The sequence below is a fragment of the Lissotriton helveticus genome, chromosome 12, assembly GCF_964261635.1.
Source record: "Lissotriton helveticus chromosome 12, aLisHel1.1, whole genome shotgun sequence".
Classification (NCBI taxonomy): domain Eukaryota; kingdom Metazoa; phylum Chordata; class Amphibia; order Caudata; family Salamandridae; genus Lissotriton; species Lissotriton helveticus.
In genome coordinates this window covers 273,538,810-273,566,062 of record NC_136073.1, presented here as the reverse complement: position 1 = coordinate 273,566,062, position 27,253 = coordinate 273,538,810, and the positions used below count along the sequence as shown (strand labels likewise).

Below are 27,253 nucleotides of genomic sequence, written 5' to 3'. Positions count from 1 at the left end.
GGTTTAGCTCCCACTAAGGATCAATGATCTTTCATGCAACTAGTCACCTGCCTTACCTCTTTGTGACAATCAAACTGCGTGTGGACCTGCACATTTCTAGTCCGTCGCCCAAACTGGCATTTCCACCCTCTGCCCCAAAAACATAATAATTATCAGAAAACATCTAACAACAATCAACCATGGTACAACAGAAACTAGCATACTACTGCACAGAGTACCCCAAAATAAGTCAATTCAGCCATAATATTAAACATTGGCACCAGCAAATCTTCAAAAGATCTCATTCCAGCTAACTATTTTAAATGAATGTGCAAATTCAGCCAGTAAAATTATCTTGAAAATCATAGATGCCTCTCACATTACAACGAAAATGTACCACATACTCTAAAGTGCACACGTCCCAACTCCTGAAAAAACTCGACTTTGACTCACAGAAAATCTAAAATCTAACAGCAGGCTCTATCTATTTTACTGAGGAAAAAGTATAGAGTGAGTGAGCAACACTTACCTTCAAATACATATCTACCAGCACACTTTAAGAAAAAAATAGAAAAATAACAATCAGGCTTTTGGCTGCAATGCAGGACAGAGACAACTACCCTGCAGGTACTGGGGAATGCTCTGGGTCTGTTCATATGGCCTACACAAGTCTGCTAGATGAGTGGCTTTCTCAGTAGCTTTTTATATAGACAACTATGTATGAGGCTTTAAGCATGCATAGAAATCAGTTATTCATAAACTCACTGGGCTCATAACTTCCTGGTAAGAGGAGTGCAGTTTGTTCAGATTCACTCTTAAAGATCAACAGCTTTCCCTGTTGTTGTGTGTCATGCCCATAAATAAGTAATGCAACCCACAAAACCGGGTTTTATCCACTAAATCAAGGACGTTACAGTGAACTCCAAAGTAAAATGCCAAGCCAAGCTACCAAAGCTGACCTATTGCACCTTCACCTGCTCACAAATATCCAATAAGCAATTCATCCTCAAGTTTCCTGCAGGTTATCCAGGCCTTGGCACAATTGCATGTGGATGAAGGCAAGACCCTCCTGAGATCTTCCTAAAGCCATATTTGCTTCTCTGAAAAATACTCTCCTCTCAGCAGCATTTCTACTCAAAGGAGCAACATATGTTTGCCATGATACCACTGTCAACACTGCCCTTCACTGGATACCACTCGGAGCAAAAGGGAGAAAAATATTCAAAACCATTTGCTTCAAATACAGAGCCCCCATCGTCCACCAAGCTCCTACATGTTCCATAACAGGCATTTTTAGGCAGTGTACACTCTACCAGGAAATCAGCCATTTACCTTTGTCACTCACATTTTATACCTTTATGAGACCAACCTGTAGAGGGAATACCTGCTGAAATGTTCAAGGTTTTCTATGCCTTTTCCCGTTGGCTACCTCCTGTGATATAGGTGCATCACTCTGCTACTCCTGGTGAGGTAGCACTTTAAAAATTAATACATAAATCAGCACCTTTCCTCGCTTTTTTAGTGACGTTTCCCCTGACGTTCTCAAGTAACTGAATTGTTGAACACCTGTGCTGATGCTTTTCTTTTGTGTTCAGACTCGGTGCCATGCTTTTACCACTCTTGCAATGTGAACGTTTCCTCACCTTGCCACACTTCCGTTTCTCCTTAAGCCATATAAACACTGGGACGTATTGAATATGAGACTAAAGTTTTGATAGAAGTTAAAATACCAACATTCAAATTTTGTTACAATTGGCCCATTTTTTTAAAGGGCTGTCATTGATACTTCCCTTCTAGCTTCCTCTTTGCTAAATACATAGCCCTTGATCAAATACGCTCACTGTTTTTACTATGTTTTATATAGTAACATGTAAGAGAGACTAGCATGTGCATGACTTTAGTACAGCTGACGGTAATTCTAGCTGGATCCATAAACACTCATCACAAAAAATATGTTTTCTCGTCCTCAATCATGATCTAAATAATCAGGCGTACATATGTTTGCAAGATAACATGGGATTTACTTGATACATGAAAGCTCCATAACGTTTCCCATCCCAAGTACTCACCAAGTTAGGGGTCAAATCTTTCTCCCACCATAAATCATTGTCTCAGGGCTCTTTTCACAATTGCCTAGGACATTCATCTCAGGGCTTCCCTTTTAATCCCATGTAGTCCCCATGTCAAAACGCTCATTTAGTTCTTCCTCAAATAAATAAAACAAAATCTGCTCTCTTTTGCTCCCATGTTTACTCACGTTCTCACCTTCAGCAAGTCATGCACTGCCTTGGAGCTCTTCTTTGACAGTATACTTCCACTATGCCAGGGTTCTTCTCTTACTCCCCCTTGTGTAACATAACATAAGGTGTATTCATAAAGTGCACGTTCACTCCTTGGTGATAACAGTTGTTTAGTGCTTCTTAGCTCAGTGGTACTCATTTTATCAACTGTATAACGCTGAAAGCCTTAGAGGACCTGTCAGGATTCTAACCTATGGTCATAATGTTAAACACAAGTTTCGGGAGTGTATGCTTTGATTTACTGAGTAACAAGACCCAGTTTCCACCATCAAAACATTATCCTCTTTCTCAAGTCCAGCTCTTCCACCTCAAGCTCACTCACATTATAAACACAAGGTCACAGGATTCTTCTCACCATACTCCAATTCCTCACATTTACTTTTGGGGTTTTCTCTGACACCATCACCCTACCTTAGTTTTTTATATATTTTTTTCCTGCTTACATATACTCACAGTCTATGTTTTTTTTTTTTGCAGAGTTTTATATAGCGCGAACTAGAACCGAACCGAATCAGTTATCAGAGCGCTTTACATAGCACCAGTTACGTTACATGAGGACACACTTTCATTTTAGGCACGGGGAGATTAAGTGATTTGCCCAGAATCACAGGGGGTTTTGGCGTCGTTACCGAGACTCGAACCCAGATCCCCAGGTCCGAGGTCGAGCGCCTTATCCGTTAGGCCAACCCCTCTCTCGGTCTCTCAGCTCATGTGCTTCTTTCTCAAACTAGACTTTCTCAAAGCTAGTCGTCCCCGTGAATTCATGGTCTCTCTTTTCAATCCCTTCCACCGCACTTCTCTCAGCATGTAATGTTGTTTTTTTTCTCACATAAAGGGGCTCATTAGGATGGCGGGCGGACCTGAGTCCGCCCGCCATCCCGGCAGTGTTGGGGACCAGCCGCCAGACATGCGGCGGTCCTGCACATCAAATTAGGATGTGACCACCACCATGGCGGTCACATCCTGCAATTTAACATTGCGGCGGTGTTAAAATCGCATGTCTGCCATTTCACTGCACCACATGGCAGGCACCACACGGTGCCTGCCACTTAGTGCAACAAAATGTAAGGAGGTACCATAGGTACCCCCCAAGTTCACCCCACCTCCCCCAGACACAAGGGGGACCTGCAACGGGCCCCCAAAACCAATCCCCGCCAGCCTTTCCATGGCGGCAAAAGGCCTTTCAATCCCCACATCCTAATATGGCGGACAGTGCCTGCTAGGCACCGCCACCATAACGGTTGCCACCGGCGGTAAAGCGGCGGATGGACTTTGCGTCCGCTGCAAAACCCACCTCCATCCTAATATGGCGGTGGGTAAATCTCATGATGATGGCAGAACGATCGATGGCGATCGTTCCGCCATCGTAATGAGCCCCTTAGTTCTCAGACTTAATACATCTTCTCTCTGACTTTCAAACTTCTCATTCACTTTCTAGATTCATCTTTTCCTCACACTTCCAGAGGTACTCACTTTCTGAGGTTTCCTGGAGGTTCCCATTTCTTACACCTCCATGAAACCAATCTGCAGTGTTTGCACTTTCTCAAACTGCCATGCGCTCACTTTACCAGAGTTCTCATTTCCATGCCTCCTGCATTCCATCCTCTCTCTCTTAATACTCTCTCATTCATTCGTAGAGTTACTTACAGAGTACTTTATTTGGATTTGTCTGTTTGCGCCTGGACATTTTCTTTCCCATGCATCCCAGGTTTGTCTTTTGCTAGAGCTGCACAGAAGTTTCTTGCACAGATGATTCAATGTCTTCAAAAGAAGCTGCACAAAACCAATAAAAGGGAGGAAATGTAAAAGATAATAATGCAGATAGCTTGCAGTCTCTATCCTGTCACTGGCCTAATAGGCAATTTCCTCAACTCACGACTTCAAGACTTTTTTTAAACCACCACCAAGAGCAGACAGGAGTGAGCGGTCCTGTGAAACTCTCTGAAATATGCTTAATATCCATTCTTGGTAGCTATAAACATACACAGAGGAACCCAAGACACTGCAAGGACCTGGGTATATTTAGTGAGTCAATTACCAATGCTACCTAATAAAATGATCAAGACAAAATAATATCCAAGCCAAAAGGCACTTTTATTGTACAAGGAGGGTATCACAAAAACCATAAACAACGAGTTGGGTGCCGGAGTCACACGTCCTTGGTGCTCTTTTAAGTGTGATACACACAAGTGATAGGAGTGATCAAAGTGCATTATTAGGCGACAAAGAACAGCAGAGCCCCTTAAATTGATTATATGCAATGTCATCAGTCAGTATGAGTCAACGATGTTTCGATCCTATGGAGAAAGTAGGGTCATCATAAGCACTCAAACATATTTAGAGCCCGAGAAATGGTCTGTTCCTCCGATCACAAACACACAAAAAACACAGGAGATTTACAAGAACTCAGGGAGGTGCAAACTAGTGAAATGTAGATAGGGTCGCGAGACACAGACTGGTACAGAACAGTGTGATGGCCTGTGAAAGAGAGCTAAAAAATGGCGATGTTGCGTCTTTTTGGTGGTACCTGGAGATGATGTGGTGTGTGGTGGTTACGGAGCCCGTAACTGTAGAGTAGTGTGGTGGCTTCCATGACCTCGGAGCAAGCGCACTCGCCAAGTTCTTGGACGCTCGCTTCCCTTTGCCTGCTAATAATCCAAATGGATTTTTCAACTTCAAAACTGCCCACTGTGCCAACATGGCCTCACTAGGGCAGTTGGGGCTCCTTTCCCCCATCAAGCGTCCTTTTATTCTATTATTATCTTCCTGACTGCACTATTGTGAGTGCCCCTGCCCCATTGTTTTGTTTTTGAGAGACGCTACTTGTACAGTAAAAGTGCCATTTGGCTTGGATAATATTTTGTCTTGGTCATTTTGTTAGGGACCAGTGTTAATATCTATTCTTGACAGCCCCAGGTTTAAACAGAGGGGAATCACCTCATCATTATTAGTGCAGTGGTTCTCTGAGGAGGTGTTCCTGCCTCCCCTGACATGACTGGAGTCAACAAGATAATGGGTAGGCACCAGTTGGGACTGGAGCCACTGAGCTATGGTGGGCGGCAAAAGTAGCAGTCGCACAAGGAGATGGGATGTGAAAGAGTAGAGAGCCAGGAAGGATGCTTCAAGAGGCTGGCAGCTGGTGAGAGAGGGCTACAAAAGACTGGGTTTAATGCACAGACATCAAGAGAGGAACTGTTTTGTGCCAAGTGAGACAAAGGGAAGCCTACTAACAGATGTATGGGACCTGAACAAAATATAAGTTTCAATGCAACTGTGCATATTTGGATGAGATTACAGAGAGGAAGGCTAGCATGATGGATGCTGGGCTGGAAGCGATGGGACCCCTGAGGGAAAAGATATTAAAGTAGATGAACCACTACACTCAATACGCTCTAATAATGATGAGGTGATTCCCCTCCACCTGTTTAAATCTGGGAATGCCAATAATAGATATTAACAATGGTCCCTAACAAAATGACCAAGGAAACCACTACTTTTAGTTTAAATTATGTACTCGGACATTGTGAAAATGTCCGTAGTCCATCTTCAATGTCTAAGGACTGTGCCTTTAAAAAGCAAGCAACTGTTCACATCATGTATCGCATATGATTAAGGCCCAGTCAGGGTTGCCTTGATCAAGTTAGTTTCAAAGAACAGATTGATTTTGTCTTTTATCTAACCCAAAGAAGTACTGTCCTGCAATGCCTCTAGCTTTAATCTCTGTGTGGGTATTCATAAACTTCAATGGACAGTGATCCAACAAAAATATCCGTAGGTATTCCATCCTCTCGAACTCACTCTACTCCCCGTGGGTTATCAATATCCAGGTGGGTAGACTGGATGTGCTACCCCACCATTATCATATTTGTATGCTAGGATCTGACCTAATTTTGTTTTACTTTTTAACATTTTGTAATCTTAAGTCTGAGACCCTTCGGCCCTTTTTATATAAGTTTTATGCATCTAATACTTGGTATGTACCCTATTTAGTGCCATCCTCGAAACTAACTGTTTTATCCCTGGATGGGCCTTGAACCTTGACATGCTGCTCTATTTATTTATGACATGTTTTTTATTATCTGTACTTTTATGCCCGCAATTGGCCAAGTAAAGATTTTTGTGGTGGACTGACTGGATATGCCATGCTTTGATGAGTGGCAAGAGTACAGTGTCGCAGTCAGGTGGAACTCTCTCCAAAGGTCTGCCAGTCCACTCTGACCATGAATTCGGGCATGCCAAGTTTCGATCCAACTTACAGGGGTGCCTATGCAGGGTGCCATCTAGAATACAGTTTGTGTCTCCCACCCATCGCACAAGTGCGTTTAAAAACAATAGGACCATGTTCATCAGCCCCGACAAAAACATTTGGTTGTCTGTGTTTGGTGCACATAATTCAACACACCAGAACATACCTCCTGTCTAGGCCCGTCTTTGTATACTTATGCCTAAACGGTACCCCATGGACCACCCGCATTGTCACTTCTCTAGCGCACTTGAAGTAGGTAATCAGGAACATCTGCCCGCTCCATTTCTTATGCAGTTTACCCTCTTCTTTCTCGTTCACATGTGTCTCCTGTAAAAGGATAATGGTTATACTAAGTCAGAATTCTATGTCATTTTTTCGAACTATTTAGAGCTCTAAAATTCCACGTTATAATCTCAGTAATATATCCCATCCAGTGTCCATTGCTGCCCCCGCTCTAATTGTTTCTCCTATACGTGCAGTGATTCCCAATGTATCTCTAAAATCCATTGTTGCCATCATCCTGTGTTCTTTATACAGTGTGCATTAAAGTAACTGTTTCCCTCTCAACATACGATCCCCAGATAACCATTCTAACAAACCACTTTGACTGTTCATCTCCTCACCCACAATTTGGTGCAATGAAAAACTAGTCCTGGCTATACCCACACGTCTCTCTATCCATATCACCCTCCAATAATCCAACAATTCACTCTTAACCTACCACTTGCAATCCATATAACTGCCTACAGTTACAAAAGACTATTGTGGAGAGGTTTCCCAAAGCTCGGTGCAAGCTAATTTTTACACCCTCCAGCAGGCATCATGCCAACAGGTACAGCCTCCCAGCTAAGTCCCTTTTGAACCAATCCCTTCTACTAACCCTCGCCAAGTATACGACCTCAGTACTTTCTCTGCTTTAAATGTCTTTCATGTACCAGAACTCTTTTCAATCCTTATTAACCCACCCCTATCAGTCCCACAGTATACTTTGTTTGCTTAATGTATGTTACCAACAGCCTCTTTCTTGCTCATTTCCAGGTCTGTTGATTTGGCTCATTTCCTTAATTTCTGTAACATACTGGGTATCCCTTCCTGTTCTTCTTTGTCTTCCTCCACCACAGCCTTACCCGTCATCCGATCATCTACGGCATCCAGTGTACCATCTTCCCTGACAAACCAATCTGGAGGCTTTCCTTTATCTGTTAATTGTATTTAGTGCTGTCTCTACTGTTGCCGTCTGAGTCTGCCATCGTCTTTCTCTATCTCTTGTTTGTGGTGTTTGTAGCCCAGCCCAGTCACATTCTACCATCCATTCCCACACTTCATTTGGCTCCATAAATATGTGTTTCCCCTCATGTATGACTCAGTTTGACATGAAACATCAGCATATACTTCAAGTTCAGGTCAGGTAGCATTGGTTTCACCACTTGAAATGTACTAATTTTATGGACTTTCTGCGTGTAATCTGGGAATACCATTAAAGCCCTATTTTAATAGTGTGGCAATTCAGATTGTACTACATTTCGCAACATTAAATCTTTGTCCCTACAGTGAAGTATGTTGGCAGTGATGTCTCCTGGTGGTGCTCCAGAACAGGGCATTGATGTTAGTGCCTATGGCTTTAGGACTTCTATTATCCATTTATCAAAGAACTAGTCTATATACTGGCCCTCCGCGGGCTCTGTGACCCACAGGAATCTGAGGCTGCTCCTTCCCGTCCTTCCCTCTGCATTTTCTGGCCTGCTCTCAATGATAAGTCATTTCAGAGAGGATTCATACTTTGTTTTGCAGTGTTTTCACATTTGTCTGCAGGCTTTTCCCTATTGCTTCTTCGTCCTTTAGTCTGCAGCTTTCCATAAATCTGTCCAGAGCAAGTTAACCTCTACGGACAAACATCTATTTTGTTTTCTAGTGCCGGCTTTTAACTTTAAATTGCTTGCAATATCTGAGCCGAAATGGGCTCCACATGTAGTTTATGTTACTGCTGCCACACCAGTGTTTTCCTGCTGAGCCCATTTTTGTTTTTACTGCATACTGGTCTATTTTATTTTGCTGCACAGCTTTAGTTTTCTGTCCTTTGACCAAGATTTCACCCTGTACTGGTATTTTCTTGCACCTGTTTACCCCGGCTCTGTGGCTGCCCGCGGACCACGCAGGGGGCCCCATAGGAGGGCAGCCGCCTTAGTGCCGCATGATGGCACACGCGACAGCCCAGTGTTGTGGGAACCCCCTAGGGGTCCGGCGCGCCCCGATTGGTTAGTGCCACGGTGCAATTTGGATCATCAGGTGGGCAGGAAGCAGAGTGGCTGTCTGCCCTTGGATAGCACGTAAGCGGATCCACCATGTTGGCATATTTCGGTATGCAATTTTCTCCATGAAAAAGGTGTCTTGTGTGTTTATTTCATCAGGAGATTGCTGTGTGTGTGATGGGGAGCGTGTTGTCGATATTGGCACTATGTATTAGTCAAGTCCTAGTTAAGTCTTCCCAGATAGTTCAGCTCAACTCTTCGCTTGCAGAGCACTTACCAAGTTGGGAAATACTAGCCGGTGTTGCGATCCTCCCCCCGCAAGTCTTGACGTTACTGCACCTCCTATTACTGTTCTTTTCACCTCTCTTAAGTTGTATAGCATTGATCATTGCCCCAGTCATGAAAATTAGCTGTGTGCAGTGAGGTGCCCTGGTGCTACATGCTCACAGCCATCAGTTCGCGCTCATTCCCGTATATGCTCATGAATCGCGTGATTCAGTGAGGATCATTCGCAATAGTTTTCTACTGTAGCAGAGGCGCCATGCGCTTATTTTGTCTGCAGATTCATGTGCGGGATGTAAATCCACAGGTACTTTTTGCCGTTTTTGTTCACATTTCTCTGTGGGCACATTCTGTGTCATAATGTGGGGGTTGTGCAGGACTGATCCATAGCATTTCTATTCTGCCATCTTGCCAGCGTGAAAGCTGCTTATTGTGTAGGAAGGCCAGCGCATACAGGGTGGCACCCATCCCAGCTCTCTACTGGGAAATACTTGTAATCATCGAAATCATAAAACATAAAAGATACGGTGGGCAGACAAAAGGGTAAAGACAAAAGCCTAAAATGATTTCAGTTATGTAAAAAATAAAGGAGGAGGAGAGAAGCACAGCAAGAGAGGTTTAACATGAGTAAAAAGAAGTCTCCTTTGGAACTCTTTGAAAGGCTATCAGAGTCCAGAGTGGAACTGACATCAAAGACTGGATATGTGGGGGAAAAGGTGACTAATCAGCAAGACTGTCCGAAGTTGCCAAAGTATCTCATTAACAGAGGACATCCTGGGGAACATGAAAGTGCACTTAACAGCCCTGAAACAGAGAACATATCCCCGTTCCCAAAACAAAATAGAGAAGTGGCTCTGTGGGGGATTCAAGTGAAACTCCAACTGCTTCCTCAAAGAGAGAGCGCGCAGGAATGGCAAAGAAGCACCTACTGGCAGGAAAGACAAATCTGCTATTGAACCATAATCAGTAAAGACTAGACTACACCTCAAAGTACAACAACAAAATATACCTCGAACTGTCCACCGCTATCAAATGGAATGCCACTTTGAACACTACCTGTCTTACCTGTGTTCCCTGCATATACTCTTTTACATTCTGTTGTATTTAATATTTATTTATTCTTATGTGATATTTAAAATGTACTTTTGGTGATCCCGTGGGGGTGAGGGCGGGCCCACTAATATATCAGCTTCAATGCACTTTTGCAAATGAGAATGTTTATGGTAGAAAGATGTGTTTTTTTTCTTCTTTTTTCTTTTTAATCTGTTTTTAATGTAATACTTTATTGCATTTTCTGTGACTTTAATGGGCCGTTAAGGGCCGAATAAAGTATTTGATTTGATTCACCCATCTTACCTTGCAAGGAGGATGGGAAGCAAAGGTTGGAGTCCATCTTGTCCCCTGCACCACGAAGCACGCTAGCTATGGTCTGTCTGCTCTGCTGAAGATGAGCCTGAAAGAGGTAAGGATGGTAACTAAAAAGAACAAGATGCAGGCATGCCATGTCACCAGTCTGCCTCATTCATCACTGATTTGAAAGAAAACCTACCCTCTAAAACATGATTAAACCAGGCACTTCACTTCAACAGTATGGTTTTCAAAGAGCTTCGCGACCCTGGCAGGACATACATACTACAGTAGCAGAAGCAAACTCGTCTTGCAGCAGGCAGTAAGCAAGGCAGGGCAGCGGACACGACAACAGCAGCACTTTTGTTGTGCTTGCACACCGCTGCCTCTCTTGCCTACTCTCTGTGCAAGGAATTAATGGGAAGCAAGGAGCAGCAGGGAATGTTTGCCAAAGCAGAGTACCTGCCTTGCCTGTAAAGGAACTGCCTCCTAAAGAAAAAGTTACCTCTGTAATACTCTTTCTGGTATATATTTGATCAACCTGCATATCCCCCCTCCCTCCATTACACTGTTTGTATATTGGACTAACGTATCGCAGCAACACCAATGATAAAGTCCAGGACTGTCGTTGTACACTTGCAATGATTTGTCATGTTACTTGCTGCCTATAGTTGTAATGAGCAATGATGTAGATGTACTGCCTACCAATGTGCCGTGAAGTGCTATATGCTTACTGAAACTCAATAAAATTGGTTAAAAACAAAAATACAGATTCCTAACTTTTATATATACCAGGCATGAGACTGAATCCAGAAACTTCTCAATAGCTATCCACTCCGGTAAGGGGTGCTGGTTCTGTCTCGGCACCGGAAGTGGCACCCTTGTGTCACCAGTGGAGCAATAAAGCACCCCCACCAGCGCGCTGACATTAGTTTCTCGTCCATTTTATACACCTTTAAGGGGAACATGATCAGACCGACATGAACTAAGTAAGGTACAGTACCATTTATAGAACTCGGAGCTCTATAACAAGTCAAGAAAACGGGGGGGGGGGGGGGAGGGGTCGGTGAGGAATCTGCAGGTAGAGAGGTTCCAACAGAAAGATAATTACAGAAGGTAAGTAAATTTTTCTTCTGATGGATACTTCTACATACGGATTCGTCACCTTTTGAATATATTCCACAAGCAGTACCCAACCAGGAGGTGTTTGAATGGTTGATTAAACTAAGAAGTCCTGAAGTACAAAGTAAGCAAAGTCACCTTCCCTCCTCATTTTCAAGCAATAGCGCTTTGCAAAAGTGTGGAAAGAGGCCCAAGTTGCCACTTTGCAGATCTCTGCAACTGGGAGTCCCCTTGCCAGAGCTGAGGTAGAAGAATTTGCCTGGGAAGAGTGAGTCCTTGTGAACCACAGCATAACATATGTTAATATATTAGATAATCCCCCCAACAGCTTCCTCTTGTACACCACATTGCCCTTCATCTTACCAACATAGCAGATGAATAGCTGATAATCAACTCTGAACTCCTTGGTTTAGTCAATAAAGAAGCTGACCTAAATCTTGGTCACAAAGTCTTTCTTCCTCTTTCCTAATATATGGGGTGGAAAGAAAGTAGCAGGGTGATAGAATGGTATAAATGAAAGGACGTAACCACTTTGGGCAGAAATGCAGCCTAGGTTCAGAGAACCAACTCATCAGAAAAGAAAGCAGTATAGCTTGGCTCTATGTTCAGCACCCGCAACTCACTGACACACCTCGCCCGATTCCTCACCTTTCGAATATATTCCCCAAGCAGTATTCAACCATGAGGTGTATGAATAATTGATTAAACTAAGAAGTCCTGAAGTGCAAAGTAAGCAAAGTCACCTTCCCTCCACATTTTCTAGTCCGAGCAACAGCGCTCTGCAAAAGTGTGGAAAGAGGCCCAAGTTGCCACTTTGCAGATCTCTGCAACTGGGAGTCCCCTTGCCAGAGCTGAGGTAGAAGACTTTGCCTTGGTAGAGTGAGCCCTAATACTTTCCGGAGGTTCCTTGTGAACCACAGCAATAACATATCTTAATATAGTAGATAATCCCCCTCAACAGCTTCCTCTTGTGCACCACCTTGCCCTTCATCTTACCAAAGTAGCAGATGAATAGCTGAATACCAACTCTGAACTCCTTGGTTTGGTCAATAAAGAAGCTGACCAAACTCCTGACGTACTGTATTGTTCACAAAGTCTCTCTTCCTCTTTCCTAGGATGTGGGGAGGAAAGAAAGTAGCAGGGTGATAGAATGGTATAAATAAAAGGACACAACCACTTTGGGCAGAAATACAGCCCAGGTTCAGAGAACCAACTCATCAGAAAAGAAAGCAGTAAAGCTTGGCTCTATTTTCAGCACCCGCAACTCTTTAACACGCTTCTCCGAATTGAGGTCTACAAGAAAAAACATCTTGAGAGTAAGCAATCGCAATTGGCAACTGTGTAGTGGGACAAACGGGAAACTCATTAAAAACATGAGAACAAGATTTAGGTCCCACAGCAGCATTATGAAAGGAGAAGGGGGAAACTTGCTTTGAGGCCCTTCAGAAACTTCATGACTTTCGAGTACTTGAACAGAGACGGCTGGTCAGAAAACAGAGAAAGGCTGAAAATGCTGATAAGTAGCCCTTAACTGTGTCCACTGTAAATCCCTGTTGTCCTAAAGACAGGGTGAATCACAGGATATTGATAAGTGTGTAGAAAAGGATTAACTGAATTGTACATACAGAACCTAAAGAGCTCACGCATCTTCTAAAGTACACCATTTTTGTGGAGTGTTTGCTGGCACATAAAATAACATCCACCACTTGAGGAGGTTTAAAAAACAACAAGCATTGGAAATGCAATAGGTCTCGCAGCATTAGAGTTAGTGCATTTAGAATTGTTTATGGGTTTTTTGTTGTAAATCTTTTGCATTTTTATTTTTTTTTGCCAATGCTAAAGAATTACAAATCAAAAAAGCAATAAACAATTGTAAAAGCTGTAACTAAAAATCCTACGAGACCTATTGCACTGTGTGAGGGTGAGGTGTTGAGGGTGAGTGAGGGTGGGGATGAGTGAGGAGTTGAGTGTGAGTGAGGTGTTGAGGGTGAGTGAGGTGTTGAGGGTGAGTGAGAGTGAGAGTGAGTGAGGGTGAGGGTGAGGGAGGGTTATTGCGAGTTAGGATGAGGGGTTGAGGGTGGGTGAGTGGCGTTGCATGGGTGAGTGGCGTTGCGTGGCTGAGTGGCGTTGCGTGGCTGAGTGGCGTTGCGTGGCTGAGTGGCGTTGCGTGGGTGAGTGGCGTTGCGTGGGTGAGTGGCGTTGCGTGGGTGAGTGGCATTGCGTGGGTGAGTGGCGTTGCGTGGGTGAGTGGCGTTGCGTGGCTGAGTGGCGTTGCGTGGGTGAGTGGCGTTGCGTGGCTGAGTGGCGTTGCGTGGCTGAGTGGCGTTGCGTGGCTGAGTGGCGTTGCGTGGCAGAGTGGCAGTGAGTGGCTGAGTGGCGTTGCATGTGTGCGTGGCGTTGCGTGTGTGAGTGGCGTGCATGAGTGGCGTTGCGTGGGTGAGTGGCGTTGCGTGGGTGAGTGGCGTTGCGTGGCTGAGTGGCGTTGCGTGGGTGAGTGGCGTTGCGTGGCTGAGTGGCGTTGCGTGGCTGAGTGGCGTTGCGTGCGTGAGTGGCGTTGCGTGCCTGAGTGGCGTTGCGTGGTTGTTTTAGCGTTACTGAGCGTGTGTGAAAGAGTGTGATAGTTTTGTTGTGTGAGGGTGATGTTAAGAGTGTGTGTATATGTTAATAATAATTAAGTAATGTGTTGTTTGTAACTAAAGGTGTCCCCTTTGTATTACTTCAGTCTTATGTGTATATTAGTATGTAATTTTAAATGTGTATGTATTGTACTAACTATGTGTATGTTTTGTAACATGTTTGTGTAGTCTCGTTTTTATTTTTTTTTTAAAATGGCCGACGTATAGCGTCACGTCGACGTCTGCTATGTTTAGCGGTCTAGTTTATTTTTGAGTTGTGTGTGTTTTTTGTTTACGTATTTTTCTAGCCAATCGGAGCGCGACGTTTTTGACGTAGCGTTCCGATTTGCATACGTCAACCGTTGAATTCCCCATTGATCGAGAATGTTGGTGCGCGGAAGGCGTGTTCTTGTCCCGGTGGTGTTGCTGCGTCGTTTGACAGGTAAGAATGTATTCCTAAGTTTATTTTAATGTAATGTAATGTAGTATATATACTATGTAAAATTTAAATACTTGCTAAATTTATTTAATTCACTCGTAATATTTGTAAATGTTTGTAATGTAACATAAAGTAGTGTTTTTTATTGCCGATGTGTAATGCATATGTTTTGTTAAACTGTAATGTAATGTATTAATGTCCTTTTTTTGGTAATTTGACATACAAAAGGGGTTTGTTTCATTTCGAAGTGGTAAATGTGTTGTAATATATTGATGTAAGTTGTTTTTTTATTATTTTTTTGTGTGATGCTGAAGTAGTCGGATAATTTGTTATTGACGTACTTGAAGTATGAAATGAAACTTTGTGTCTTTGCTGACTGTAGTATTTTTAGCAATGTATGAACGACATGTACAGTGAACTAATGTATTTTTCGTTAGATTTTTGTGACTGACTCTTTCTATGTTCGTAATATGTTTTATTGTATTTGAACTAATTCCGTCTGGATAAATGCTATTGTGTTAAGCGTTTCTTTTTTTGTGTAAATCTCGACTATTGTATTCAATGCGTCCCATTTTCCGGATGAATCGTTCTTGTTTATTTCCCTCTGAAAAATTTGATTGTTTCTGAATTTTTGTTTATTTCGTCATATTTGCTTTATATTAGACGGAATTCCGTGAGAAGAAGTGCTATTGTTGTATGCGTCCGGTTTTTTGTGTAACTGTTGACTACTGTCTTTAAACCGTCCCATTCTCCGGATGAATAGTGCTTGTTTATTGCCCGGCGAAAAAGTTGCCTGTTTCACTTGTGTCTTTGTATCTCCTCGTCCTCGCTTCCTGCCACATATTTGTATTTGTTTCCTTTGTGTAATATTGTTGTAATATCGTACGAATTAAATTTACTTTTTGGCCCGAAGACTGATTAACATCCTTGCATCCTTTTAGGTCAATGATGTTAAGTTTTTTTTGTGTCTAACGTATCTGATGCTATACTCCGTCGACCCCCTTGTTTTCCGTCCTGAAATTTCTTTATGTGTAAGAAAATGGCCTAACATTCCTCAAATTGCAGAGTGGGTGAATGCTGCAGAGTGGGTGAATGCTGCAGAGTGGGTGAATGCTGCAGAGTGGGTGAATGCTGCAGAGTGGGTGTATGCTGCAGAGTGGGTGAATGCTGCAGAGTGGGTGAATGCTGCAGAGTGGGTGAATGCTGCAGAGTGGGTGAATGCTGCAGAGTGGGTGAATGCTGCAGAGTGGGTGAATGCTGCAGAGTGGGTGAATGCTGCAGAGTGGGTGAATGCTGCAGAGTGGGTGAATGCTGCAGAGTGGGTGAATGCTGCAGAGTGGGTGAATGCTGCAGAGTGGGTGAATGCTGCAGATTGGGTGAATGCTGCAGATTGGGTGAATGCTGCAGATTGGGTGAATGCTGCAGATTGGGTGAATGCTGCAGATTGGGTGAATGCTGCAGATTGGGTGAATGCTGTCTATTGGGTGAATGCTGTCTATTGGGTGAATGCTGTAGATTGGGTGAATGCTGTAGATTGGGTGAATGATGGAGATTGGGTGAATGATGGAGATTGGGTGAATGATGGTGAGTGGGTGAATGATGCAGAGTTTCTGAAAGATGGATAGTGTGTGAATGATGGATAGAGTGTGAATGATGGAGAGGCAGAGTGCTGTTGCGTTTTTGAGTGTTAGTGTGTGTAACTGAGGGTGAGTCGTTGAGGGTGAGTGAGGGTGATGTTGAGTGAAGGTGAGGGTGAGGTGTTGAATGGTATTGAGGGTGAGGGTGAGGTGTTAAGGGTGAGTGAGTGTGACTTGTTGAGGATGAGTGAGGGTGAGTGAGGTGTTAAGAGTGAGGTGTTAAGGATGAGATGTTGAGGGTGAGTGATGGTGATGTTGAGTGTAGATGAGGGTGATGTGTTGAGTGTGAGTGAGGGTGAGTGATGGTGAGGGTGAGTGAGGGTGTGGAATTGTGGGTGAGGTGATAAGGGTGAAGTTAGTGAGGGTGAGGTGTTGAGGGTGAGGGTCTGAGGGTATGCTGTGCTGTACCTGCTCCGTGTGTGAGGGAAGCTTGCACTGTTGCCGCCTGTGCTGTACCTGATGTATGTGTGATGAAAGCTTGCACTGCTGCTGTCGGTGCTGTACCTGTTCCATGTGTAAGGGAAGCTTGCACTGCTGTTGGCTGTGCTGTACCTGCTCCGTGTTTGAGTGAAGCTTGCATTGCCGTTGCCTGTGCAGTACCTGCTCCGTGTGTGATGGAAGCTTGCACTGCAGCTGCCTGTGCTGTACCTGATGTATGTGTGAGGGAAGCTTGCACTGCTGCTGTCGGTGCTGTACCTGTTCCATGTGTAAGGGAAGCTTGCACTGCTGTTGGCTGTGCTGTACCTGCTCCGTGTTTGAGTGAAGCTTGCATTGCCGTTGCCTGTGCTATACCTGCTCCGTGTGTGATGGAAGCTTGCACTGCTGCTGTCGGTGCTGTACCTGTTGCATGTGTAAGAGAAGCTTGCACTGCTGCCGCCTGTGCTGTACCTGATCTATGTGTGAGGGAAGCTTGCACTGCTGCTGCCTGTGCTGTACCTGCTCTGTGTGTGAGGGAAGCTTGCACTGCTGCCGGCTGTGCTGTACCTGATGTATGTGTGAGGGAAGATTGCACTGCAGCTCTCGGTGCTGTACCTGTTCCATGTGTAAGGGAATGCTGTTGCCTGTGCTGTACCTGCTCCGTGTTTGAGTGAAGCTTGCATTGCCGTTGCCTGTGCTGGAGCAGCTCCGTGTGTGATGGAAGATTGTGAGATCTGGCATAACGGAAGGATTGGTAGTGCGTGCACAGTTTTTTTTTTTGTTTGTTTATTGTTGTAGTGAAAAGTTTTATGTATGCACTGTGTATGTTCTCTTTGTGTGTTTTCTTTTTTATATTTTCTTTATTTCAGGGAATGAGCTGCTACGATGGACAGGTAATGACAAATTAATTTGCATAATATTGAAGCGTGTCTTTGTGACTTTTATACTTTTGTTTATTGATTTGCTTATTGTAAAGCTAATGTAATTATTTTATTAGGTCTCTCTGCTCGCATGTACTTTCTGCCTGGCTTCTTGCATTTGATTTTTATTTTATCAATGGCTGCTATTTCGGTGTATTTGTTGCCATGGATTGTGTTCCGTTTTGCCGTACGTGTTTTTTGGTCGCACTTGGCTTGTGTATACGTTTCTAAAATTATTTAGTGTATGTAATTAAAAGTTTTTTTTTTTCTGTTCTAGTAAAGGGTATTACGCAATGTATTCCCTTTACGTTTGTTACGTAAGGGATGTTAGCGTTCTATTTTTTAATTGATGGTGATGTAATTATGAGCGTTACGTAATTTTTAGCCAATCGCAGCTCTACGTTGTGTGACGTAGCGTTGCATTTGACATGCGTCAACGGGGCTTTTTCCAAATTGATGTGAATGTTCGTGCGGTAAAGGTGTGTTATTCCTCCGTGTTTGTTGCTGCGTCGTTGCGTGTGTGAGTGGCGTGTGTGAGTGGCGTTGCGTGGCTGAGTGGCGTTGCGTGGGTGAGTGGCATTGCGTGGGTGAGTGGCGTTGCGTGGGTGAGTGGCGTTGCGTGGGTGAGTGGCGTTGCGTGGGTGAGTGGCGTTGCGTGGCTGAGTGGCGTTGCGTGGCTGAGTGGCGTTGCGTGGCTGAGTGGCGTTGCGTGGGTGAGTGGCGTTGCGTGGGTGAGTGGCGTTGCGTGCCAGAGTGGCGTTGCGTGCCAGAGTGGCGTTGCGTGCCAGAGTGGCGTTGCGTGCCAGAGTGGCGTTGCGTGGGTGAGTGGCGTTGCGTGGGTGAGTGGCGTTGCGTGGGTGAGTGGCGTTGCGTGGGTGAGTGGCGTTGCGTGGGTGAGTGGCGTTGCATGGGTGAGTGGCGTTGCGTGGCTGAGTGGCGTTGCGTGGCTGAGTGGCGTTGCGTGGCTGAGTGGCGTTGCGTGGGTGAGTGGCGTTGCGTGGGTGAGTGGCGTTGCGTGGGTGAGTGGCATTGCGTGGGTGAGTGGCGTTGCGTGGGTGAGTGGCGTTGCGTGGGTGAGTGGCGTTGCGTGGCTGAGTGGCGTTGCGTGGGTGAGTGGCGTTGCGTGGCTGAGTGGCGTTGCGTGGCTGAGTGGCGTTGCGTGGCTGAGTGGCGTTGCGTGGCTGAGTGGCGTTGCGTGGCAGAGTGGCAGTGAGTGGCTGAGTGGCGTTGCATGTGTGCGTGGCGTTGCGTGTGTGAGTGGCGTGCATGAGTGGCGTTGCGTGGGTGAGTGGCGTTGCGTGGGTGAGTGGCGTTGCGTGGCTGAGTGGCGTTGCGTGGGTGAGTGGCGTTGCGTGGCTGAGTGGCGTTGCGTGGCTGAGTGGCGTTGCGTGCGTGAGTGGCGTTGCGTGCCTGAGTGGCGTTGCGTGGCTGAGTGAAACAGGCAGAAACGTAAATGGAGAGGGGGGTGAGAGTTAAAAGAGAGAGTGAAACAGGCAGAAACGTGAAGAGTTAAAAAAAAAAGCAAATGAATCTAAGCTGCGAGATGTGGCATAACAGAAGGATTGGTACTGCGTGCACCGCTGCTTGGGGTATCTGCGAGATTTGTGTAAGTAAATGGAGAGGGGGGTGAGAGTTGGAAGAGAGAGTGAAACAGGCAGAAACGTGGGGAGTTAAAAGAAAGAGGGAATGAATCTAAGCTGCGAGATGTGGCATAACAGAAGGATTGGTACTGCGTGCACCGCTGCTTGGGGTATCTGCGAGATATGTGTAAGTAAATGGAGAGGGGGGTGAGAGTTAAAAGAGAGAGTGAAACAGGAAGAAACGTGGAGAGTTAAAAGAAAGAGCGAATGAATCTAAGCTGCGAGATGTGGCATAACAGAAGGATTGGTACTGCGTGCACCGCTGCTTGGGGTATCTGCGAGATTTGTGTAAGTAAATGGAGAGGGGGGTGAGAGTTAAAAGAGAGAGTGAAACAGGCAGAAACGTGGAGAGTTAAAAGAAAGAGCGAAAGAATCTAAGCTGCGAGATGTGGCATAACAGAAGGATTGGTACTGCGTGCACCGCTGCTTGGGGTATCTGCGAGATTTGTGTAAGTAAATGGAGAGGGGGGTGAGAGTTGGAAGAGAGAGTGAAACAGGCAGAAACGTGAATCTAAGCTGCGAGACGGAGAGGGAGGGAGAGAGGAGGAAAAAGAGAGGGGGAGTGAGACAGAGGGAGGAACACAGTTAGAGTGAGACAGAGGAAGACAGGAGAGAGGGAGGGGGAGCTATAGATGTAGGGAGAGCGCGAGAGAAAGAGAGCGATAAAATTATGTGTATGCCGGGAGGGCTCAGTGCACGAAGCCTTCGGCTGCAGGGTCCTGTGATTAACTTCATGGTCAGTTTTATGTTGTTGCTGTCCCTCCAAGCGCAATGCCGCTGCCAGCAATACCAGCATCAAAGAAAACAAGACGGAGGGAAGAGAGGGGAGAGGGGAGAGGGGAGGGGGGAGGAGAAATGCGACACGGCGGGAAGGGGCAGGCAGGATGACTCAGGGGAGGGGGCGGAGCGGGGCAGAGCGGCATGTGGGTGTGAACAAGCCGGGCCTTTGAAGTGAAGCTAAGTTTCACTTCAAAGGTGTCGGAGGAATGCGGGCGGCTGTGCACGCGCTTTTAAGCTCAATGCACATGCGCATTGAGCTTAAAAGTCACGGGCACTGCAAGGAATCGCCACGATTCCTTGAAAGTTAGATAAAGTCTGGATGAGCCCCTATAGTCTCGCTTGCTCGATGCGCATGCGCATCGACAGGCGAGACCTAAAAAGGCCTTCAGGTTACGCTATTCAAACTTAAGCCATGACGGTGGGGGTTCTGGAGTTTGGGTGCAGAACCTGTTTCTATGACTGCAAAAGGAGATTGACCCTTTGAGGGAGATGGGGCGAAGGGCACAGTGAGAAGTGTATATGGTTCACATGCCACACCCTTCTTGGCGAGTACGGGGCTATTAATATTACTTCGCCCAGTCACAGCGAATATTCCTCATCACCTGAGGAATCAAGGGTATGGGAGGAAACACATAGTATTTTTTTAAACATATCTTCATTGACATTTTGTAGTTAAGCACTTTAGTGTACACATATAAAGCATATTTTCCAATTGTTTGTCTTACATCTTACACGGGGTAACCATAAACAAGTACCATCCTGGTTCTACATTTTAAATTATCATCTTTTGCTCTCTCAGGACGCATTGTAATGTTATAACCATACTCTATATACACTGGGGAAGTAGGATGTAATTCTGGACACTTTTTGGACATACAATATTGTGATGTTTCTTGTAATTGCATTTACGGTACTGAGTGACAAGTATCCCACGTGGGCTGTAGTTGCATTAATGGACGCACTGGCGTGCAACCACTTTATATAATATGGTTACTCAGTTGATATAGAATAACTAACTGTGATAGAGAATAACTAATTAAGAAATTGGGATAGCATGAGGCCAAGTGTTTATTGACACAATACAGGGGAACCTTAAATGTTGGCCCATGAGACTTTATGAACTTATTTCGGATGGAAGTGGAGTAAATGCTCCGCAGTATGGTTAAACTCTGAAGGGAAAATTATAATAAGTCATACTCTTCGTAGACTGTTTGCTTAAATATGCAGTCATACTCCACTGGGAATGGCATATAAATTGTTCCGCATTATGATGTAATAATGTGGGATAAAAGTATACATCTAAAGTGTATATAACAATGTACAAGGATTACTTACAATCCACACCACTATAAGATGGCCGCCAATGTAGAGGTTCCATGTCCTTTGTTTATTTTTACACTGAGGAAATCACATGTGCACTTTGTAAAGTGGTATCTTTATTTAATGAAATCATTTCTAACAAACTAGCCACCCGTGACCAAGGCGAGTGTTTTTCCGCCGAAACGCGTTGGGGTTGCTTCATGATTCCGTTTGATACATGCTGGAACTGAAATGAATAAAATTTCAACTTGAGCACACGTAATATTTTGGATGTGATACTTTGACAAGGCTGGATTGGGAGTGCATTCGCACAGCGGCTGCTGTGCTGGGTGAGAATTGAATAACTTTACAGGGTGACCTCTATCCTTGACTTTGCACCGCAGTTTTGGGTCCCGGTGTGTATGGAGGAAGTGGTCTTGGATACTCTATATACATGTCCACAATTTGCAATTACCCAGATTTCAAGAAAAATCTAATTTTCACCAAGCCCCCCCTCGGGCATTGTCCTCCCTAGACCGAGGCATACCAATGTCTTCTGTACATAAGGGATCTGTTTCGTAAACAATCTATTAACAAAAATATCAAAAAAGTAAAAGAGCTTATGCGGTGTGGGGTTGTGTGTTCATTCTCAGGGGGGCTTGTATGTGGGGGGAACTGCTCATAAATTAGTTTTAATGTGTAGGGCGGACCCTTCCAACTTGTCTCAGCCTTTCGTATCGTTCGGGGCTTCCCCCTTCATTATGGCCGATGTTGTCTACAAATGCCCGCTTCAACCATATGAACCTTTTCCGGTAATCAGGTTACCTTAGGAAGATGTATCAGTCACTCTTGTGTACGCCCACTTTCTTCATCTCTGCTATTTATTTGCGTCTGGTTTTCCCAGGCCCTCAAAGCTTCCTTTCATTGGTCAGCTATAGGGCGCTTTCTCACTCCCCTCGACTCCTCCCAACTCAATGCTCTACCATCAGCATCCGCCCAGCTGATGATATCTCGATTGCAGCTAGTCAAGACAAGTAAAGTCATGGATATTTATTGAGCGCACATATCACCCGGAGGTCTCATGGCGCTAGCGTAGACTCCTCTAAGCAGAAAGACCGAAGGAAAAAGAAAAGGAGATAATGTTAATGGTTGAACAACCAAGTTTTTAATTCCTTGTGGAATCGATTATGATCTATGATAGAGAGTAGATGGGGTAGATGTTTATTCCAAAAGGTGGGTGCCAGATATGAGAAAGATCTCCTGCCATGTCTGGCGGTACGAACTCTGCATGGAGTGAGAGGAAATTTGGTACTTGACCTTAACCCCCTAGTCGGCTGGTACCAGCGGAGTTTTTTTGCAAAATAGCCAGGCCCGCTTACGCGCATGCTCTTATGCACTAGACAAAGAACCTCGAATTGAGTACGCTTCTTTATAGGGAGCCACCGAAGATGCTTAAGATTAGGTATTGATGGAGATCTAGAAGGAAGTTTCAGTACCAGTCTGGCAGCTGTGTTCTGCAGGACCCAGAGCCTGGAATAGAGTTCTTCATTGATCGAGGCCAACAGGGTGTTTCCGTAATCAGGCTGGACTGTTCGCATGAGGCACAGGGTCAGACTAATTTGCATATGGCCATGTCTGAACTGGGGTGGCAGAGTGGGATAAAGAACGGTGATGGATTAAACCCAGATCTTTTGACTGGGGGTGAGTGTTTGATTGGTTCAGATGCTTTGTCCATCCCCACCCCCTTTTGTACCGCTTAATTCCCATCCCAGGGCATCTTTGATCTGGACTAAAACCGCTTCCCCGTATGTACGAAGATGGGCACAGTCCCATGTCATATGTATAAAATCAGCATCTGTATGTGACATTGAGACGAAGGGGTGTCATATAGGATATATGTAGGCAGTTGAATTGCGTATATTTCAGGCGAGTATTCTGAGAGATCTTCTTAGGGGATCGAAGAATCTTGCCCCATTCTGTATCTGTAAATGCCCTACTACACTTCTCTCCCATTTCACCCAGAGTTCTCCTAGTGGGGTGAGGGTCGCGGAACATGAGGAGGCATAATGCCACTTCACTTGGTGTGTCGCAGTCCCCAGGGTAAACAACGAGTGTAACACAGGGTGTATCCCTGGCTCCTCCCTACCCATTCCCCATAACTGTCCAAAGGTACGAGTCAAAGCCTCATATAACAGGAACTGGCCTGGTGGGAGACGCCAGCCCTCCATTAACTCTGCAAACGGGACTAGGGTTTTCTCTTGGTATAGGTCTCCCAGCGTCTCCAGCCCCACCTCCGTCCAAGATGACAACTGTTCAGCCGTAAATGCCGTCATAGGGTCACCATGGGGAAGACCTAATAGCGGCAGCATGGAAGAGTACCTCGAGGTTCCCTTCAATTTGGCCAGGCAGCGTTTCCATGTCTGTAAGGCTGTAGCCTGTAGTGTCAAGCGGTATGGAACAACAATCGCCGGCTCTAACAGTTTAGCGAATAATAGCTTGGGATCGGTGCTGGGTTCCATCTAGCAAGTACCCTCCAAATTCACCCCCTCCAGCCATTGTGCCAGCCACTGCAGCAGGGCAGCCAACATATAGAGCTCAAAGTCCGGCACTCCTAGCCCTCTTCAGTCATATGACGCTGTAATGTTTTCAGGGACACCCTTCTCCATCCATCTCCCCATATCAGATTGCTCAGAATCGAATTCAAGGGTCTAAATGAAGATTTGGATGCCTAAATATTTAAATGAGTGTGGGGCCCAATTGATGTCAGCACTGGGCCATGGGCCTGGGTTCCGCCATTGGAAATAAGTATGTCTGTTTTTTGTTAACCCGCAGACCCGATATCTGTTCAAAACTGTCTAAGAACCTGAGGGCTGAGGTGTTACCCGTCACAGCCTCTCCCACATAGATCAGCAGATCATTGGCGTACAGGGAAATGGTGTGTACCTGCCCATCCAACCGGAATCCCATCCCATCGCCTCCCTTTTGGATCAACTCTGACAGTGGTTTAATTGCCAAAGCAAATAGAAAGAGTGAGAGGGGGCATCCCTGCCGCTTCCCAATTTAATTTGATATTGAGAAGACACCGTTTTGCAGGTCTTAACCTTCGCTGTGGGTAAGGCATAGAGGAGTTGTACCCATTTCACCCAGTCTGTACCGAGACCCATACGCAACATTACCTCAAACAGGTAGTGTCAGCCAACCGTGTCAAAGGCTTTTTCAAGGTCAACCCAAAACACCGCCGCCTGCTGCATGGATCTCACCTCAACGTGGTAGAGGATGGAATAAAGACTACGAAGGTTGTAGGAGGTCTTGCCGGAAGGAATAAAACCATTCTGGTCGGGGTGTATAAGGGCTTGCATATGCGGGAGCAATCGAAGTGCCAACATTTTGCTGAGGATCTTAAAATCCAGGTTGAGCATAGACAGCAGTCCATAATCCCTAATCCGGGCACCCGTCTCTGTGGTTTTAGGGAGAGAGATCACCAACGCATCCTGGGTGGATTCAGGGAGATTCCCAAGATGCAGAGATTCCTCATACAGAGTCACTAAGTGTGGTACTAGCTTGTCTACATATCTTGCATAAAAATCTGCAGGTAGACCATCTGGTCTAGTCGCCATATCTGCAAAAGCCCCGCAAACTTCCAGCAGGGTCACCGGGCCTCCCAGCTCGTCCGGTATGTTTCTGTCTAATAGCCCTAGTGGCAGATCATCTAGAAAGTCCCCAATACGGAAATGTGGCACTAGTGCCAGGGCTGTATATAACCTCTCATAGATTAATTGTTTCTGCATTAAAAATCAAAACTCCCCCGTTTTGGTCTGAGCTTCGGTGATTGGCGACCCCGGGTCTCGGGTTTAATCAGCCACGCCAGTAGGAGACCTGCTTTCCCTTCTTCCCTCTGCATCTTATCGAGGTACTCCCTGTAGCTGTGCCACCTTAGCCTTTCCAGGGCGTCATTGTAGCTCGCCAGTGTCTCCTGCAAGCTCAGCAGGGCTTTGGCATCACTCCCTTGAGCATTATCTAGATGCTTAATCCTAGCCTCTAAATCTAGCAATTCCTACCGAATTTCCCGCTGTGCCCTTATCGATTGACCCAGGCAATGTCCCCGCACAACCACCTTAAATGCTTCCCACTCCATCAATGCGGAGGACGCTGCATGAGCGTTGGTTAAAAAAAATGTGTCGACAAGGTAGCCTAAGGACTCCTGAAAGGAAGCATTCTCCAGCATCAAAGGGATCAGCCTACACAAGGGGATCGGCGGGCGTTTTCTCAAAGGCTGGTGGACCATCAAGAGCAGACTGTGGTCGGAGAAGGTTCTTCCCAAATATTCTGCATGTGTAACACAGCCACTAAAGGACAGTGTGCACAGAAAGGCATCAAGCCTGGTGTGTACCTGATGTATGACGGAGAAGTAAGAGTATTCTCTGTCCGCTATGTGTTGCATTCTCCAAATGTCCTCCAGCACCCAATGATCTATCCAACCCTGGAAGCTCGCTGTTGCACAATGAGCCTGGGCGCCCGGGGGAGGGGAGTGGGAATGATCAATTGTAACACCAGCAACACAAATAAAATCTCTCCCAAGCACAGCATTCCCCACACACTGAGCCATTCGAGCCGAAAGAGCAGCAAAGAAAGCGATTTCATCAATATTAGCTGCATACACACTACCCAACATCAACTCCCTGCCCGCCAGCCTCCCCGCAATAAGTACATATCTGCTTTTGCTGTCTATCAACAAATGTGTAAGATCAAAGAGAACACCAGGCCATGTCCAGATCAATACTCCTCGGGCATATGCCGAGAAAGTGGTTGCAAACAACTGTCCTCTCCACCTCCAGTGCAACTTGTCAACTCCACTTTTGATTAGGTTAGTCTCCTGGAGGAGAGCTATCCGCCGTAAGTAGGTGTATACATTGTGACGCTTTGTCATAGACCCCATCCCTCTAATATTCCACATTTTAAACCTTACGACCCTGTGTGTTGTCGACATAGTGACAGACTACTTCTCACCAACCGCTCTATGTGCTCTGTGGCCCTCCCATATTTTTAGCCCCCCAGTTGCAGACCCGCATCCACTACAACAAGCTGAGTAACAGAAACCATAAAAAGAATCCCTAGATTGAGCAACTCCCTGACCCCAGGACATTCCGGCAACGGCCTATCGCCCAAACTATGCATAAAACATTAACGACTAGATGATGTCCAGGCCCACTGTGAGAAGGACCTTAGAGTGGTGTGGCAAATAAGAACTGTCCCAGGACAATAGTACTGCCTTTGGAGCGCCAGCTCAAGTTGGCCATTTCCAGCCCGTGCCCAGCCCCCCAGAGGGCAGCCCGCAAGCCCACTAGAGCCCTCTCGCGGCAGCGAAAAACCTTAAAGTCATACAATCTCATCTGACGTGTTCGGGGGCACCACGAAGGATCAAGCTGTCGCCTCAGGAGGAGTCCGACCTGAACCCTGGGTCCCTCTCAAGAAGCGGGATTCCCACCTCCGATGGAGATTTTGTGTCCTGCATGATTGCAGCCATTGGCTGCAGTGCCTCAGCCCTTTCCTTCTCAGTTGTGAGGAGCTAGGTTTCTTTAGAACACTACACCCCAACCGCCTCCTAAGTCGTTTCCTGGGTTCTCTCCCCTCGGGAAATGCCTCAGCTCTCCGCGTCGACTGCACTCTCTCTGTTCTGTAGGCCTCAATCCCCTCCCATGCCATTTTGGGATCTTCACAGAAGTGAGTCTCTCCATCTAAAAATATACGTAATCAGGCAGGAAATCTCATGGAATATTGCAGGCCTTCTTCTCGCAGGGCTTTTTCAGCTTCGAAGAAAGAGGCACGCCATTTGTGTACATCCAGGGTGTACTCTGGAAAAATTTAAACCCAACTATTCTCCACCATATAAGGGCCATCGCCTGAGCCTTTTGCAAAGTGTCTCTGTCATTATAGTGAAGGAGCCTAGCCACCACTGGGTGTGGGAGTCCCCTCAGGGCCGG

The 27,253-nt window shown here is 45.7% G+C and overlaps 1 protein-coding gene across 5 annotated transcripts in view; it reads right to left on the bottom strand.

Annotated features, from left to right (window-relative positions):
* ZNF821 (zinc finger protein 821) overlaps nt 1-27,253 on the bottom strand; it is a 169,572-nt gene that overhangs the window by 105,357 nt on the left and 36,962 nt on the right. Inside the window, exons 2-4 of one of the 5 annotated variants that reach the window (XM_078669673.1) lie at nt 10,413-10,509; nt 6,692-6,852; nt 3,927-4,052 (exon numbers count right to left, since the gene is read on the bottom strand). In XM_078669673.1, coding sequence (XP_078525799.1) covers nt 3,927-3,978 — 52 coding nt within the window. In that variant the 5' untranslated portion in view covers nt 3,979-4,052; nt 6,692-6,852; nt 10,413-10,509. Of the gene's footprint in view, nt 1-2,236; nt 2,325-3,926; nt 4,053-6,691; nt 6,853-10,412; nt 10,510-27,253 lie in introns of all 5 variants that reach the window. The other 4 variants (XM_078669676.1, XM_078669675.1, XM_078669674.1 and 1 more) reach the window with 4 other exon arrangements.